Consider the following 16,766-nt stretch of genomic DNA (forward strand, 5'->3'; position numbering starts at 1 on the left):
TCTTTCTCTTTATCGCTCTCTCCAGCTCTCATTGTCTTTCCTCCCTCTCTTTCTCTGTCTATCGCTTGCTCGTTCTTTCTCCCTATTTGTTTCTCTCGATTTCTCTTTCTGTATTGCTCTCCGCTTTTTCTATCTCTTACTTGCGTCTGTTTCTTTCTACAGTAAAACCTCGGTGATACGAATCTCGCGGGGTTACCAAAAATATTCGTATCATCCGAAATTCGTATCACCAGAAAACATGGAAAATTAGTATGCGACAAAAGAAAGTTGGCATACGTTTTGATTCAGTGTTTCCCGGGGCCGCAGCGACGTCATGAACAGCGCTGAATTATTGCCAGTAAAGTTTTTAGACGTCAACGATCATACTTGCACTCGTAAATATACGGTGCATGCGCGCGTGTTATAATGAACCAGACCAGCCCTGTTAATTGTGCCCCGTGACCGCTAGTAGTCCCTTCCCAATCTTACGACCCTTTTTTGCATGACACCAGAGTACTGTGGCGAAAGTGACTTAAGAAGCGCTTTGCACACGACAGATATAGGCCAAGCTCCTTCGCCCAGACCGTCCGCTTCGTCTCTTGGGGTCTTCGTCTACCTTTAATGGGACTTCATGACGGACCCGCAGCCTAAGTTTCAGTCTTGTTTCATGTAGAACGTCTGATTGCGGGGACATGGCTTGCATCGACGTGGCAGGCACGTGTTACTGCTGCCTCGAGCATAGGAGCACGCGTGAATGCGTCGGAAAAAAAGAAAAATCACGACGTCAATGTCATCTGTAATCTAAACGCGAAGGCGCCTAAAGGCCTCTAAGATTCGCGCGCACTATCTGGGACGCAACGAGGCACCGATGATGGTCGCGCAGCGCGCATGCCCGCGCCCGCGCGTGACTGCCGCGTCTTCCGCGACAGCGCGGGCAGCACCTGTTCGTACATGTGCGCTAGCGTACGTTCGTATCAAACATCGCGGGGTGCAAATCGGTTCGCAACAACCGTACTCTAATACATTGCAGGCTAATGGGCCTTGGCCGGGACCACAGAAAAATTCGTATGACCCCGAAATTCGTACGAGCCGTGATCGTATCACCGAGGTTTTACTGATTCTCTTTTTCTCTCTGTGTATGTCTTTCTCTCTTTTTCTATCTGTTTACGTCTTTATTCCCTTTATTTCTCTATTTTTCTCTTTCTCTTTCATTCTATCGCTTTCTCTCTCTCTCTCTATTTCTCTCTTTCACGTGTTCGTTTTCGTTTAACGCTCGCACCTGCTGTACTCAGTAGTGGGGCTTGCCCAATGCCTGTGGCGCATACCCGCCCGAGGTTTTTTGTTCGCGTTGGACAGACTACGGCCGGCTTAGACAGATCGGCTGTTAAAAGTCAATACTGGCAAACCTAGAAACAAAAAAAAAAATAACAGCGAAAAAGCGAAACAATAGTTTCAGGTTTCATCACCGCATGCTCTCCACTGTACTTCTGCTACCAGTCCAGACACTTTAAAATGAGGCGTCAGCGACTCTATATTTTCACCTAATCCTTGAATACCCAAGACAGGAAGTTAGCTAAGCCTGCAGATGCGTCTCTAAAGTCACAACTTTGCTGGAGTGTGCCGACATGATGACTCCGCGCAGTGTCATTTTCTTCTTACTGTCCGTATTCCAACCTTGTTGCGCTGTTAGTTATTCCACGATGAACTAGCCCAACTCGCGATTCTGCTTCAAGATGACTATTTCAATCTCGTAACATTTGTTAATACAAATTGGACTGTATCAAACCTTCCGATGACTGGTCTATGAGAGGCACATGTTTCCGGAACATCCCCTAACCCTTTGCGGTCCAAAACCTTTACCCACTTTCCGGCTCTAGCGGTCCGAAACTATTTCGCCAGTTTCTGGCGCCGCGAATAAAAACACAAGCTGTGGAAGAGAAACGCACAGGATATTTATTTTTGCTCCTGCATTCTGCAGGCAACTCTTTTAGTGATATTTGGGCAACGTATGATACCGCTCAAATCATTCCCCTGTGTGCAGGCCAGGGTTATTACTGCAGGTTTCCACCGCCGCCGTCGTCGTCTTCGTCACTCACTTCTGTCGAATCACTGTCATCACTGTCTGGTGGAGGCACGTAATTCTCTTCCTCACTAAAGTCATCCTCGCTTTCGCTAAAAGCACCGCCGTAAAACGCACGCGGTGAAAACGTGGCCATGCTTCTCAGCGAACCGCGCGCGCGAGTGGGTACGCTCTAGGCCCCGTGCTGATCATAGTGCTGCACCCTAGTGTCAAAAAAGTAAAACCTCAACAAACAAAGCTCACTTATTCCTCAAGAGATGGCCCTTCATGTATACAAAAAATGCGCGCGACTCGCGGTGAGAAAACAGCAAAATTTAAACCACGAACACCCTTGTCGGGCGGGGCCCGACAGCGGACCGCTACGGCCGTGTTGCGTTGTCGGGCGCTGCCCGACAACGGACCGCAAAGGGCTAATATACTTTTGCACCATGCTGTCTCAATGAAATTTCTCATTACAGATCATCAACGCAATTAATATAGCAGAGCTTACTGGCTTCACCGCTCGATCCTTTCAGTCTTAAAGCAAACGTATTGGGGACGTAGATGGGGCGCAAGGCCGTTCTGGATTAGTATTCACAAATCACAGTACATGGAGGTGTGTGACCAGACAGTCGTGAGATCATTGTAAGATTAGAGCAGGCGGCGGTCAGTCGGATCTTGTGTAAGAAAAGCTTAGTGAATTAGGCTTCTTGGCCTGTATATTCGCGAAGCTCCTCTGGCGTATGTGGGGTCCTATATGCACCCTTCTCCTCCTACGTGTCCCAGCCATCTTTTCCAGGGAGTATGCCCCGTGGTGACGAGTCAGAAAAACACCTCGTTAGTGACTTTTCGTTGCTTAAAAAGCGCACGTAGAAAACGTGGGCAAACAAGAAATGAAGAGAACAGCACGAACAAAGAATTCATTTCTTGCGGCACCTTCTTAAAGGCAATTCTCAGTCTTCTTTTCATCAGGCGTTTACATCATCGCTTATGGATTGACGCTATCACCTCTGACTTGTTAAGGCTCGTTCATACCTGCGACTATAGCACCGGTCGTGCGACTAAGTTAGTCGCAAATGGTTTCAAGTGGCTGCATCGGTTACAAAGCGACTGCTTTGGCTCTGTTGCTCGCTGCTCGATCTTTTCAATTGCGCGAACGCAGTCGCAAACCTCTGAACCAATCAGATGCACCAGAACAAGACGTTAGCTTGTCTTACGCGGCAATGGCAACGCGAGCCACGGTGCGAGCGGACGTGATTTCTGTGTGGCGACGGGTAGGTCGCATTCGCTGGTGTGAACATGTCGGCCGCCTCTTGAGCCGCTTTTTGGTCGCCAGTCGCAAATGGTCGGGCGACCGGTGTAGTCGCAAGCGTGAATGAGCCTTTATATTTATCGTTTAGAGAGAAGGTAAATACACGTGATCATTTCTTTTTCCTTCATGCTTCTCCTTTCTACACAATGTAAAATAGATATAATTGTGCGAGTTGCGTTTCAATATACCTCGAACTTTTCACATCAGTTTGTTGCAGAAGAGCGTAGGAAAACGGGTAACAAGCGATCGGTGCAGTTAGGAAGCATTCCATGCATGTATACTCATGTGTGATTCCCTCACCGCTACTAACTCTCCACATCCGCATTTTGAGATGTTCACTTAGTAACGGTTCACTTAATAAAATGCTAAGCAAACGCTCAGTGTTTGCGGCGCGTTTCATCGTTCTTAGCACGGTTAATCCGCTCTACTCGAAATCGACCATGTATCTCATTTACTCGAAAACGTCAGAACCGTGCGCTTATTGCTCGATAAGGCCGAACCTATAGTGGTACCTAAAACAGGAAAGGGACGAATAATGTGAGTTCACAACGTTAACTTCCAATACATCATGATTATTCCGAAGGAGCACGCATATATAAACATATACTGGGATAAAAACAGCTCGACCACAATGAAGCTGATGCATAATGGTGTCACGTCTACCGACAGTGACGCCCACCGTACCGTATTAACTCTTTAGTGAACTCTGCCATGAGATGTCCCACTTGGGAGCGTAACTGCTATAGCTTCCCGTTCCCAAGTGACTTTTCTCACATGCTTCGAGTATTTATTTTTTCGAGTAATTGAAATGCGGGAGAAGAAGCCTTGTTCTACCAGAATCCGAAGCACATCGACTCTGCTGTTGATGACTTCACGATTAGTTTTTTTTTTTTCATGCTTATCTGGAGTTAAATAATGAAGTGCTGGAAGTTAACGCTGTGGGCGCGTTTTTCCCTGTGCCCATGCCGCGTTGCGTAGAGTCTAAATGCGAAGCCTTATTTACGCTGAACCTTCTCGCGAAGATGTGCTGAATTTGCCAACGCCACGCGGAGAGCGCTTTTTGCCGGTTTGTTGTTTTGTGGCCTCCACTTAATTGACTTAAGCGTTCGCTCCGACATCAATCAGCGCGGCCGATGCGGCGCATTACTCGGATGAAAGCACCCGCCGTTTGAACGCCTTCGATGAACAAATTCAACATGGATGCTTGGGTTCGAAGCTAATCATTAGATATTATGACATGCTGCTGCAATAACTATACATTCTGTTCGATAAACTGAAGGTTTAGCAGTATGAGTGCATTTCAAACGCGAATAAAAGTTGTCGCGTGCAGAAGGGTGATTACTGCTTCCATACCGCGCCAGTTTTCATACACTCGAACTGTCACTTGACGAGAAACTCTTGACGCCATCACTGGCGCTGTTGGCCCCCGTGTCAAGTGGCAATTTCCGTTCTGTTCCACCCGACCTAGTTACGGTGACGTATGAGGCACCTAAATTACGACATTTTGATGCAGGCCGGTTGCCTATATTTAAAAAGAAGTGCTTTGCACAATGTTAATTACAAGTTTTCCTTGATATAACAATTCTATCTTGAATATACTACAGACGTTGGAACCACGGGTGCAATTACATTAGAGAAAATACGGTAACTGAAATGTTGTGGGGCATTGTGTGGGACAGGCCCGTAGCCAGGAATTTTTTTCGGGGGGGGGGGGGGCACTTGCTGAAAACCTTGACTATTTGAGAAAAACGCCTATTTTCATTATTTATTTTTGGTAAAACACCATGTATCATAAAAATTTCGCCCCCCCCTCCCCCTGGCTACGGGCCTGGTGTGGGACACTGTAGGGCAGGTGCGATGAAATTTCAAAATGCGCTCCAGTTAGGCACTTTGATTGTGGGTATCAGGGGCTGTTCGTCGCGAGCAGTATTTAGCTAAGCTATTTTCCTTTCCCTTTTGACTAAAGTCACTGGAACGTTTTGACGACTGCCACAAGTGAAGGATCCTGTCTCGATACGGCTCCAGGTAAAATTAATAAAACTGCCCTTTGACTTTGACAATATGCGAGGACAAATTGCTAGTAATTATGTTTTTCGGCGGAATGCAAAATGACTCAGTCGGTATGTAACAGGGCGCGATGGGTTTGCCTGGATGAGTCTCATAGGCGAATCTCATGAATGACAGCCTCTATACCCTCTTCACGAATGTTCCTGTTTGTTTGACAGTAGCATAGGGCTGAAGTAGGCAACTGCGTTTTGCTCTTCTTTTCTGCTAAACCGCAATAATTTGCCTCCGCACCGTCTTTTACCTTGGCGCGTGCAGTCGGGGCCGCTACTTTCTGCAAAGATAAATCGACCTGGGTACGTATATTTTTCAAACCGTACGCACAACGGCTTTGCTCGAACCAAACGAGCTGCGACGCTTCATTCGTGCGCGTTGGGCGCCGCGAAGTGACGGGCACGACACGCGTCTGGGCACACATTTTTTTGACAGCTGTCGCAAGTGACGCGCATCGTGAACGCGAGCACTCACCGAAAATAGCGCAGCGGCCGCGTACGCGACTCCCAGAGGACCCGAGGCGGCGCGGTCCGCGGCCAGAGCGCTCATTGCCACGAGCACGGTGCCCAGGAACTCGACTCCGAAGGCCTGGCTGGCGTGCAAGCCCTGCGCCAGCTGCTGGGGCGGCTGCTGCGCGGGCCGCTGGTCGCGGGGTGCCAGTCCGTACAGGGCGGCGGCGCCCAGGCATGCGCCCGAACACTGTGCGGCCACGCAGAGCAGGGCGCGAACCACGCTTAGACGACGGCCGACGAGTCGCGACAGCGTCACCGCCGGGTTCAGGTCACCTGCGAAGCAGTGAGCGAGCGCTGCCGCGCTCGCACCCATCGCCACGCTGCACTGCAGGGGCCCGCTGTCGGCAGCCTGCTGCCTTCGCGGCTGCAGCGGCACCGTGAACACCGTGAAAAGCAGGCTGCCCAGCAGCTCGACGAACACGCGCCGCCACAGGGGCCGACTGGCCAGTTCACGCCGGCACGGCGGGGGCTCCTCGGGCAGCGAGTCCATGAGGCGCCGCATGCGCCGCAGCGGCGAGCACGGGGCGCTGGCCATGGCCGCCGCCAGCCGCCGGCTGCCGAGATCGATGCGCCGTGCGCGTTTTTATACGGCGCGCACGCGAGCGCCACCCGTCATTCCCCAATCCCAGACTGCGCGGCTGCTTGTAGCCCACGTCCCGTGCATGGTCGACGTCCTTTGAGGAGCAAAACGGGGCGCTCTTGTTACAGGGAAATTGTTAGCGTACATAAAGCTTTTTATCAAAGGAGCGTTGCGACCGTGCACGGATGCATGGCTTATACGGGACTATGCTTATACCAACGTTTCCGACGATTTTCGAATAGAATGAAATACAATTTGACGAGTTCTTAGCTCCTACACATACGAATTGATGAGTATGTATGAAGTTAAATTGCGACGAAACAAAGTGCAATTACTTGTACGAAGACAATCGATCCATAGAGCAATCGAAAGGAAAAGAAGGCACTAGATTGTAACGACACCTGATGGATTATGGACTACAACATTAGGCATTGTTTTACTTGTCCTGGTGCAAACAATAGATAATTAATAACTTAACACGAAGGTATATCCCCAACAGTAATGATTTACATTGTTGCGCGCCATTTAAGCGTTTCAGTTCAGTCGCTCAATGTAATTCAGGCTCAGTGAATGCACAAACTAATTAGAAAAGTGCCTTGTCTTGTAAATCGCAGTCATACATTGAGGGAGGTCATTGTTGTCAAGTGCTTATTAGTTCGGCTTAAATATTTTTACTGTGATGAAGAGCAGGGACATTGGAGGCGAATGCCGATCGTCACCATCGTTGCTAAGTTCTTTATAAGGTACATGGATAATGCCATATCGCACCCACGCGCCGCATGACACGGATGTGACAGTGAGTCGAAAAGGATGGTGGGTTGATGCGCGCCGCGTCGTCCCTCGATCGCGCCCAGTCCAGTCAAAATGAAACAAGTGAGCGCGCGCATCTCTCCTTTGGCCATGCCCGGCCGTGGCGGCCATAGGCGTGCGCACAGGGGGGGGGGGGGGGGGCAGGGGGGGGGCGGCTGCCCCCCCCCGTACATTGACCCTTCTAGTCACCTGAGAGGGGGGGGGGCGCAAAATCTGCCCCATACATTGACTTAGTAGGGTGGGGGGGGCGCTGCAATGAACCTTCGCCCCCCCCCCTGATGGGGAACCCTGCGCACGCCTATGGTGGCGGCTGTTTTAGCTCTTCGCGCGGCTGATCGCATAGGCAAGCCCGCGCGTCCTACCTTGTCGGTAAGTTGCGGCGGTTGCAAAGGCTCGTCGAGCATAGCTGGCTGCTGGCCTCGGTCTGCGCTTTCTTCTCATGCGCTAAGTGTTGGGAGTCAGGATATCTTGTAAGCGAATATTTATACTGCAGTATAAGATTATACTATATGAACCTTGAATCGCGCAGTTAATTGTCTAGCGCGCAGCAATTGTCTAGTGCAATAAATTGCATTCAATGCTTCGCGTTTCATGCAAAACTGCTGCGTTGATTCAGTAATTTCGCCAAGCGAAAAGCTGAAGTAAGACTGCTTTAAGGAGCGACGTCATGGTATACATCGTTTGTTCCTCTATAGTTTTCGTCAAAGATGCACAACATACACGAAGAATGTTCACTCAAAAGGATGCGTATACACAAGGTTTTCCTTGTTTATTCGGCGCCTTTTGTTCAGCAAAGCGATCAAGTCAGACGAAACCAGTTCTTCTAATATTACACGGTACAGAAGCGCAGAGTTGCGACTTGTACCGCCGTGGTCTTCAACCGGTGCATGTTAGCGGGGCAACTTGCGTTCCAACTGGCCGAGCATGTGCACCAGACCGGCGACCATCGAGGCGCTGAGGTCGAGGTCCTCGCTCTGGATGCCGGACACGGTGTCAGCTTCCGAGTGGCGCATGTCATCGTGGTAGTACCAGGCCGTGTTGAATCCCGCTACAGGGACGCCAGCCTCGCGCCAGTGACGCAGCTCAGGCGCGCCGCCGCCCCGCGTCAGCCCGTTGGCGTCGATGGTTTCGAACTCTTTGAGCATTTCGCGCACGATGCAGATGGTGTCGTTGCTGCGCACGTTGGACAGTGCCAGGCCCGTGGGCGTGAACGCCGCTAGGTCCAGCTCCATGGCCATCGTCGTGTTGCCGCTGTCGGCGGCGTAGCGCCGGAAGAAGTCGGTGGCGCCCTCCATGCCTTGCTCGCGAGCCGTCCAGACAACGAAGCGCACGGTACGCTTGGGCCTCAGCTCGAGCCGCTTGAGCGCTGATAGGGCGCGCCAGATGATGAATACAGAAGCCGCATTGTCTGCAGCGCCTTGGCCGATGTCCCAGCTGTCGACGTGCGCGCCCAGAAGGATGTACTGCACGCAAGGCGCCGCCCACATTGTCAGTCCGACCGCGAATCGACATAATATGTGATGCTATTCAGCTACACGCAACGGTCTACACGTAGAGCACACGCATGAAAAACGTTACACAGGGCTTGCTGTTTTCTGCCTCTGTGTCCGTGCTTCTGCGTGCGCTATACATACAGGCCCATCCTGAATAACCAACGATCTGATCTCGCCACACAGGAACACACGGTTCCGTGGTGCATATTTTGACACAAATGCCTTCTGCGGCTTCCTCATTTTCTACTTGTCAAAGCTCATCCGCGAACACAATCCATTTACGTATATCAGTTGGACTGATTTGTCTGTCAGTCCTTCACTCTACCCTTTGGGTGAACCTCCAACTCGCACCACACTTTCCCTCTCCGAGTCACGGCGTCTTCGTATGTTTAGTAGCCTATCAAACGTCATCATTCATAATCACAGTTTAGCCATTATTTCCTTCCGTATGAGACTTACAAAAGGAACGCGTGTATCTTATCGAACTGTGTTTTGTTCTGTCAAAGCAGCACACTTGCAGATGATGTGCACTTATTTAAGGATAGCGAAGAGCTCAGTGTGAAGAGGACATTCTCGATTATGCGATTACTGCTTGATGTTTGCTTGCCGCTTCACACCTACTTTGAAGATTGCATTAGGTCTAAACAAGAGGCTCCACCTTTGTGGGCGTTCGGCGGGTAGGGGTCCGTATTTCAGGGGACGTTGGATGGATGGATGCCAAACGTCAGCGCGCGCCAAGAAGGAGAAGGCGGAGAAGATTTATTTCCTGCAAAAAGGCCACGCCGATAGTGGACCTTGTTTGACAAGACATGGAGTTGCACTGACAGCGCAGCAGTGCCGGAGGCACCCATTATCGCTGCATACGTCTTCGAGTCGAATTTTTTAGCAGATCTTCACTTTACTCATCTTAGCCATCTTCCACTAATGCAATAATAATAAAATTGTTGGGGTTTAACGTCCCAAAACCACGATATGATTATGAGAGACGCCGTAGTGGAGGATTCCGGAAATTTCGACCACCCGGGGTTCTTTAACGTGCAGCTAAATCTAAGTACACGGGCCTCAAGCATTTTCGCTTCCATCGAAAATGCGGCCACCGCGGCCGGGATTCGATCCCGCAACCTGCGGGTCAGTAGTCGAGTACTATAACCACTAGACCACCGTGGCGGGTCTCTACTAATGCTGTATATAAGTTCCATTTAAACAGTCTGGCGCCATATGCTTTAGCTATTCAAACACTCGTATTTTCTAAGAGCTTCCAGAGCGGACGGGACAAAATGTTCCTCACTTGCGTAGTGACTATCTTTATGGGGCGTAGTATAAACAGTGATGTTCGACTCGATGGTTTTATGCTTTAGGAAATGAATACGAATGCAACAGCGTGAGTTTTCATCCTACTTGGTCGTTATCACCATCCTGATCAACCGCAAGACCTTACACGGTGAGTGAGTCGTGATAGCGCTCTTTGCACTCATACGACCTGCTTTTATAGTCACTCGCCGTCAAGTGCAGCGAAATGCTCACGAGCGCCGGTGTACAGCTGCCCAATAACGGTGGCCAAGTTACCTCTTTGGGGTATTTGATCCCTTTCCATTCCACTATTATGTTCCTGGAGACGACTTGCTGTGGCTCGCCGGGATCCATGCTGAGGTGGACGATTACTTCCTGTCCTGCAAGAACGGGCAGCATTCGTTTTCGCAAGGTGCGTACCGCAGCGACCATGGTTAATCACTCATTCTTGTGCATGTTATTCATGATAGGGGGTCGACTCGCTCAAAAGAATCAGAGGAGAAGCAAACAAACGTAGAAGTTTGTGTTACTATGTTACTACTATAACATAGTAACACATTAACACAGTGACACATAGCGGCGGCCCGTATACGGGCCGCCGCTGTCTTGAAAACGTCTTTTTTTATTCGACGTCACATGCAGTAAAATTAACCAGACGCACCCGCTGCACATATTAATGTGAGTGATGTAGAATTCTTTTGCCGCGAGAACAACAGTATGGCGATATGTTGGAGTTCGCATACTTCGATCGACCATGCGCGCGAGCAGGTCGGCGTCCTGCTTGGTGAGCACGGCGGCGGCGATGCGCGGTGCGTCCTTCTCGTAGCCCGTGAGCCCCGCAAAGAGGGCAGTGCCAGTGAGCGGCTCGGGTGCGCGGAATAGCACCCCAAGCGCACCCAGGCGGGCAGCCTTGGTGGTGCCCTGCAGCAAGTAGCCGGCGTAGTTGCTGTGGCCCTTCCACTCCGGCATGTAGAGCACGATGTGGCCGTTCACCTGCGATCACCGCAACGCGCAAAGTTTATCAGCGCTGCGCTGCGCTTCGACAGGTCGAGACGGCTGTGTGCAGGTTTGATCACTGTGGCCCAGCAGAACCGCACTATACGTTCTGTCAATCGGGGCTGAGTGTTGGTCGCCGTGCTTTTGAGCTGGTCACTGCTATCGAGCACACCATTTGCAATTCAACAGCGGCGCAAACGTGGAATTGAAGAATTTTTCTCCACACAGTAACGTAAGCATGAACTTCGAAATCGTACGTGACCACAGGCGTGTGCGATGGAGTTGGGGGATGGGGAGGGGGGATTTGGTATTGTAAGTCTTGTAACTTTTATACTTTTGCAAGCAGCACTTGAAAGCTCATATATCTCAGTTGAAATGACGACAAAGCGTTGTGAAGACGTTCTGCGTCCGCACTTGGTCCGCGTTCGCCGCGGATGTAAGTTGAAATGCACAGTGTAAGAGTGGTATCTTGGCCCGCGCTCGCTACAGCTTGCACCGTCACGCACGCCAACTGGCTGACGCGGGCCAAGAAACCACCGCCAAGTTATCGGCCTACCTCTGCAACGGAGCCGGCGAGTCGCGGCCGCTGCTGATTTCGTTCGCTCAAACCACGGCCGAGAGCAGCACGTTCGCTGCCGCGCGAATGCGCTAGTCACGTGGTTCTTTTTGTATTTCGCGGGCTTTCGTTGCAGCTTGGAAAAAAAGGTATACGTGAACCTTTCTTTATCGCAAATAATGCAATGGGGGTTTCTGAAGACGCTCTCGAACTTTGCAAGTCGAATTTTTGCCTAAAGTCAATATTTAGCAATTTAGTTAAATATTCCTAATTAACAAAATAATTAATTACAAAACAAATTTTCTGTAGTGCGCAAGGTGACTGTTAGCAATTTGCAACTGATTTCACTCGCCTGCCTCTAATATTGTATTTTTTTAACACCTGGCTAAACATAGCTGGGACACTCGGCATATGCGACAGCATATGAACTTCGACGCATATTACGAAACACACGCAAGGTTTACTTTTGATGTCTTTATTCAGCATGCGCCCCCTTTCCTATCGGCAAGGCGTGGGCAATGAATCCTGGAGTATGACACGTATACGAAAGATTGCAACTGCGCAATCTGTCCCTCTCGCAAAGACTATGTCTAAACCACTTTTTGCTGTAGAGGTAATTTACAACTTGGCTAATTCAACTCCCAGCAACTCCTTCATGAAATCGGAGACCATTTATTAGTAATTTTTTCTAATAAATTACTAAAATTACTCTGTGGCTACTTTAGCACTTTCCGTTCACTGTAAGTGTCATTGTGTTACCATTTCCATGTTCATGCTACATATCTAGAAGTCACTCAACCGACCAATTCGCATCGGTGCTATCAACTGCACTGGAAACGTCGTCCGAAGTAGCGTTTACAACTTGGTGTCTGCTCGGCAGAGGCCCAGAACACCGCCTGCCGCTCACAAATCGCGGGGGTATACTCTAAGATGCACTGCCGCCTATAAACGACTCCAACTGCACATAACCGCGAAACATCAGCCCTCACACTTCCAATTTGGATGCACTGGCCGACTGAAGCTTGACATCTTAGTATACATCCAGTGCAAACTAAGGCAATACAGCGGACCGAGAAGCGTGCCACTTACGCTGACGCCCTTCATTTCCAGCTCTGCGAACGACTTGACCACGTCCAGCGGCGCTGTCACTCCGCCGGGTGGCGTGCCGGACGAACCGCCTAGGCCGAGGACGTGCAGCGCATGTTCTTCGGGGCGCACGAGGCGCGCCACTTCGTGTTGTCGACGCCAGCGTACGGCGAGTACGTCCTCCGTGTGGACGTCCTGGAAGTGGTCCAGTCCAAAGCGCTCCACCAGATAGTCGATGGACTTCTCCAGCTCCACGCTACCGAGCATACGACTTCCAAACCGATCCACGAACAGGGACAGCTCGCGGTAAGTCGCCCCTGCGTTGTGGGTCCAGAAAAGTTGGCACTTGCAAAGGAGTGACTCCGTTCGCAGATACCGAAATGCTCATATACATAACGTAATATCGTTTCACTGTGTTCTGGGGCTGAACTGGCGGACGTATTGCGTGCGCAAGGAATGTCTGTCTCTTCAGCAATAATGGAACGTTTGCCTTCGCTGTTGGTCAACGCACGTTCCTAAGAACAACCACATTGTGCAAACTTTGCGAATATATATTGCAAACAAAATATGTTTTCGCGCTGGAGCTTATTAGGGCTGTCACAAGTTTTAAGTGTCTCTGAATGCAGGAAATGCGTTGTTCTTTACAACGTAGCAAGTTCGAAGAATCGCTTACATAGCAAAAAAAAAAAAAAAAAAAAACTTCGAACCGCTTACGGCACTTCTGTCGTCATCAGGGTTTTGTACATGCTAGAAACTGACGTAGATGCCTTTTGAATGCCTTCTTTAATTAAAGCCGCGACTCGAGTGTTTGATTCGGTAACCTTAAAATCGACGAATGTCGCAGTTCTAACGTCGTACACATCACCTAAGTCGCCTTAATATAATGTACAGATATACCTGATATTTATCTTAAATCTATCGAGCAGCTCACACGCGGTACAGCACTCACATATAAGGGATGGTATTATATGCAACCGAACCTGTACTACCTCTGCATATGTGGGTGTTACTTGCTCCGTATATAGTCTGTGGAATCACCCAGCGATCAAATATCCTGTAACCAACTGTCTTCAGTGCAACAAATCTACACCTTCGACCGCATAATTCCCTTATTAATGCTTATATTTGATCGACCTGCCGGGTGAGGGAAACAGAATAACAGACTGGGCTCATCCCGTAGAGAGTGTGGTAAAAAGTGGGCCAACTGGTGATTGGAGTTTTGCATTCTAATTATGCATGGGGTGACAGGCGCAAACACAATACCAGCAATGACGAACGCAGCTAGTACCAGCTAGTGTTACAAGCTCATCCAACGTTTAGCTATCGAGCAGTACTTTACGTTTCTCAGTAATCACACTTTAGCTGTGTCATGAAAATGTATTCAAATAATCGCCCACTGTGGATTGGTATGGGTATACAGAATGAACGGAGAAGCATTGAAGTCTGGTCTGGTTGGCACATAATAAAAAGTTGAAGTAACGCGAAAGATACGAGCCACCGGTGCCGGATATACAAATACACAGAAATCGCGCTTAATTATGTTGTCTGTGATAGCCATCTCGTGTGTTTCGCATTATTTTAGCCGTTCAGCAGTATGAGGACACTCACTCACGCTCCACCACCAATACTTTTTTTCCCTTTTTTTTTTCTTTTCAGGATACGTGCTCACTCGAGTTCATCCTCTCACTTACCGACACTTGTTCACACTCACCGATACTTACTCGTGCACCTACTCATTCGCACTCGTCTTCACTCCCTTTCATATACTTACGTTAGCTCGCATTTCTCCTGCACTCGTTTACACTCGTGATCCCGTTCATACCGACGCCCAGCCGCGCGCCTTTCGTCGCACACTCAAAACGCACACTACGAAATTGCTATATAGTAATGGCAATATATACGTCGCCCTGCACGTACCTTTCTCCGCACCCGTGCGGAAGTACTGGATGAGACTCTGCACTTGTTCGCTGGCGTTGCGGATCTCCCGGAACGGCTCGTCCGGCACGATGCACACTGCGTGGGAGCTCAGCACCGAAGCCGCCAGAAGCACGGCCGCCCGCAAGACAGAACACGCCATGGGAGAACGGCTGCCCGCGTTCGTGCGTCTCAGGTGGCGGACTCCGGATGCGACGTCTCCGACGACGGATACAAGCGCACCACTCGCCGCTTGGAGCGGCTGCACTCGCTCCGGTTGCATAATGCCGAGACGCGTTATTGGTATCGGCGCAAAAATTGTCGTCGCGGGCAAACTATTCGAAAACGTCCTTGGGAAAATGACTTCTGGCAGACGCCTTCTACCAGAATGAGCTCGACTGTCGCAAGTAGACATCAAGAAATGCGAATAAAGCTCGAGGAAGGTGTATTCCTTGCGAGAGAGTAGAGGTTTAGGTTGACAGGGAGTCCGGTTGCGGTGTATATACAGTGCGCGTTTGGAGCTCGACGCCGCAGGCGCGTGCGCAAAAGGCTCGGCTTCAGCGCGGTGTGTATGGCAGGTGGCGCGACGAGCTTCCTGTCAGATACTAATCTTGCGCGAACGCCCAATTAAGCTTTACCTTCGGGTCCGGCACAGATGCGAAATTTAGGAAGTCCTATTATTTCATACGAAGTTGCTTTGGGAGTCTTACTTTGCTTGGGTTTTTACGAGCCAAATCCACAATATGATTATGAGGAACGCCGGAGTGGAGGACTCCGGAAATTTTGACCGCCTTGGGTTATTTAACGTGCAACTAACTCTAAGTACGTGGTTTTCTAGCATTTCCCCTCCATCGAAATGCGGTTGCTGTGGCCGGGATCGAACCCGCTTCCTTCGGGTCAGCAGCCTAGCATCTTAACCACTTTTACCACCTTGGCAGCCCGTTGATTTGGGAGTTTTGGTCTGCACTGAATTAGGTCAATGCGCTCTATCTTGTGTCTGGATCAAACTGCAATGATACGCGTGCTGTTGATTACAGCCGTCACCGTCACGACCGGATGACATTCGCGAAGCAGGTCACTTCGCGTCGCGCGAAACTGCATCTTCAGTGTATTTATGTGCCCCGGTTAGATATTCGAGTACCATGTGCGTGGAGATGCTCCTGGCAAATAGGCAGTAAGAAGAGCTTTGCGGGAAAGTTGGCGGTTGTTCAGCGTTTCGCTTGAGGAAAAGGGGCGCTCTCTGTGCAGTTAAAAAGATGCAGATAGATGGGAGATGTTCACCAAAAGAAAGCGAAGTTCATAAGTGGTCGAAAGACTTTTCATCCCTTTTTTTTTTTCGCCACCAAGGTCGCCGTTGGTGTCTACTTTGCGCTAAATTGGCTGCTTTACGACCCCGTCTTGCGATGAAAGTTTGAGGTTGAGTCCATGCCTACTTTCTGGCTACATATAACCAGAGATATAACTTCTATTATGGCTCATTAACTAGCTATTTTTAGCGTATTTGCAGATAAAAGAGCAAGAAAGCCTCAGAAAACCATTGTCTCCAAGCGCTTCTGTATAGTGTTAACCGATGCGCACGCATGTCCTTCCCCCGCAAGTGGGCTGGTATGGATCGAACTCAAGGCGCGGCGTGACTGCAAAGACTCCGGATGCATTGCTCGCATGCATTGCAAACACTTGGCTAGCACGCTGCTAACGCTGCTCGCCATTTATGCTTGCGCTGCGCACCATGCATTTTCTAATGCTGAAGCACAGCGCGTGTTCTCGTGTGAACTTGACAGAAATATTTGCAAGGAAATGAACTTGGACTGTTAATCTTCAACCAGATTTCGCTACTTGAAGTTGGATTGGTATTATGGTAGCTCTACGGCTCTACTAACCAATTTCGGTCAAAGGCTTGAAGGGAAAACAGGCTCAACGTTTACTTTTAGTTGTCGGCCCACAATTACTCTGGCAAGAACTCTTATCTATTCTAGGCAAACTGCATGCAGGCGCACAGAACTTATAACAATTTATTCAATTATTTGCAACTTGCCTGTGGCTTGAAGACCAAGCGAGAGGGGAAAATATTTTGCTCTTAAATCTTTTAGGGGCGAAGCTCCTTAAGGCGGCACCCGTTCG

At 49.7% G+C, this 16,766-nt stretch overlaps 2 protein-coding genes across 2 annotated transcripts in view; both read right to left on the reverse strand.

Moving 5' to 3' along the window:
• LOC119374236 (lens fiber major intrinsic protein) overlaps window positions 1-6,467 on the reverse strand; it is a 33,458-nt gene extending 26,991 nt beyond the window's left edge. Inside the window, exon 1 of the mRNA XM_037644320.1 lies at window positions 5,883-6,467. Coding sequence (XP_037500248.1) covers window positions 5,883-6,455 — 573 coding nt within the window. The 5' untranslated portion in view covers window positions 6,456-6,467. The remainder of the gene's footprint in view (window positions 1-5,882) is intronic.
• A 1,606-nt stretch (window positions 6,468-8,073) lies between these two features.
• Window positions 8,074-14,928, reverse strand: LOC119387765 (carboxypeptidase Q). The gene is made up of 5 exons (XM_037655277.2): window positions 14,649-14,928; window positions 12,735-13,048; window positions 10,837-11,086; window positions 10,370-10,473; window positions 8,074-8,773 (listed from the first exon to the last, which is right to left on the reverse strand). Exons 1-5 carry the CDS (start codon window positions 14,926-14,928, stop codon window positions 8,201-8,203), a joined length of 1,521 nt encoding a protein of 506 aa, XP_037511205.2. The 3' UTR covers window positions 8,074-8,200.
• Between the last annotated feature and the right edge of the window lie 1,838 nt (window positions 14,929-16,766).

The sequence above is a fragment of the Rhipicephalus sanguineus genome, chromosome 1 (assembly GCF_013339695.2).
Source record: "Rhipicephalus sanguineus isolate Rsan-2018 chromosome 1, BIME_Rsan_1.4, whole genome shotgun sequence".
In the NCBI taxonomy this organism is placed as follows: Eukaryota; Metazoa; Arthropoda; class Arachnida; order Ixodida; family Ixodidae; genus Rhipicephalus; species Rhipicephalus sanguineus.

Bases quoted from the DNA above. Each gene is read 5' to 3' on its own strand.
- LOC119387765 (XM_037655277.2), bottom strand. From the start codon at position 14,928: ATGCAACCGGAGCGAGTGCAGCCGCTCCAAGCGGCGAGTGGTGCGCTT. The intron at 13,049-14,648 runs GTACGTGCAGGG...CCCACAACGCAG, and splicing joins CCGCACGGGTGCGGAGAAAG to GGGCGACTTACCGCGAGCTG. The intron at 11,087-12,734 runs GTAAGTGGCACG...CGGTGATCGCAG, and splicing joins TGGAAATGAAGGGCGTCAGC to GTGAACGGCCACATCGTGCT.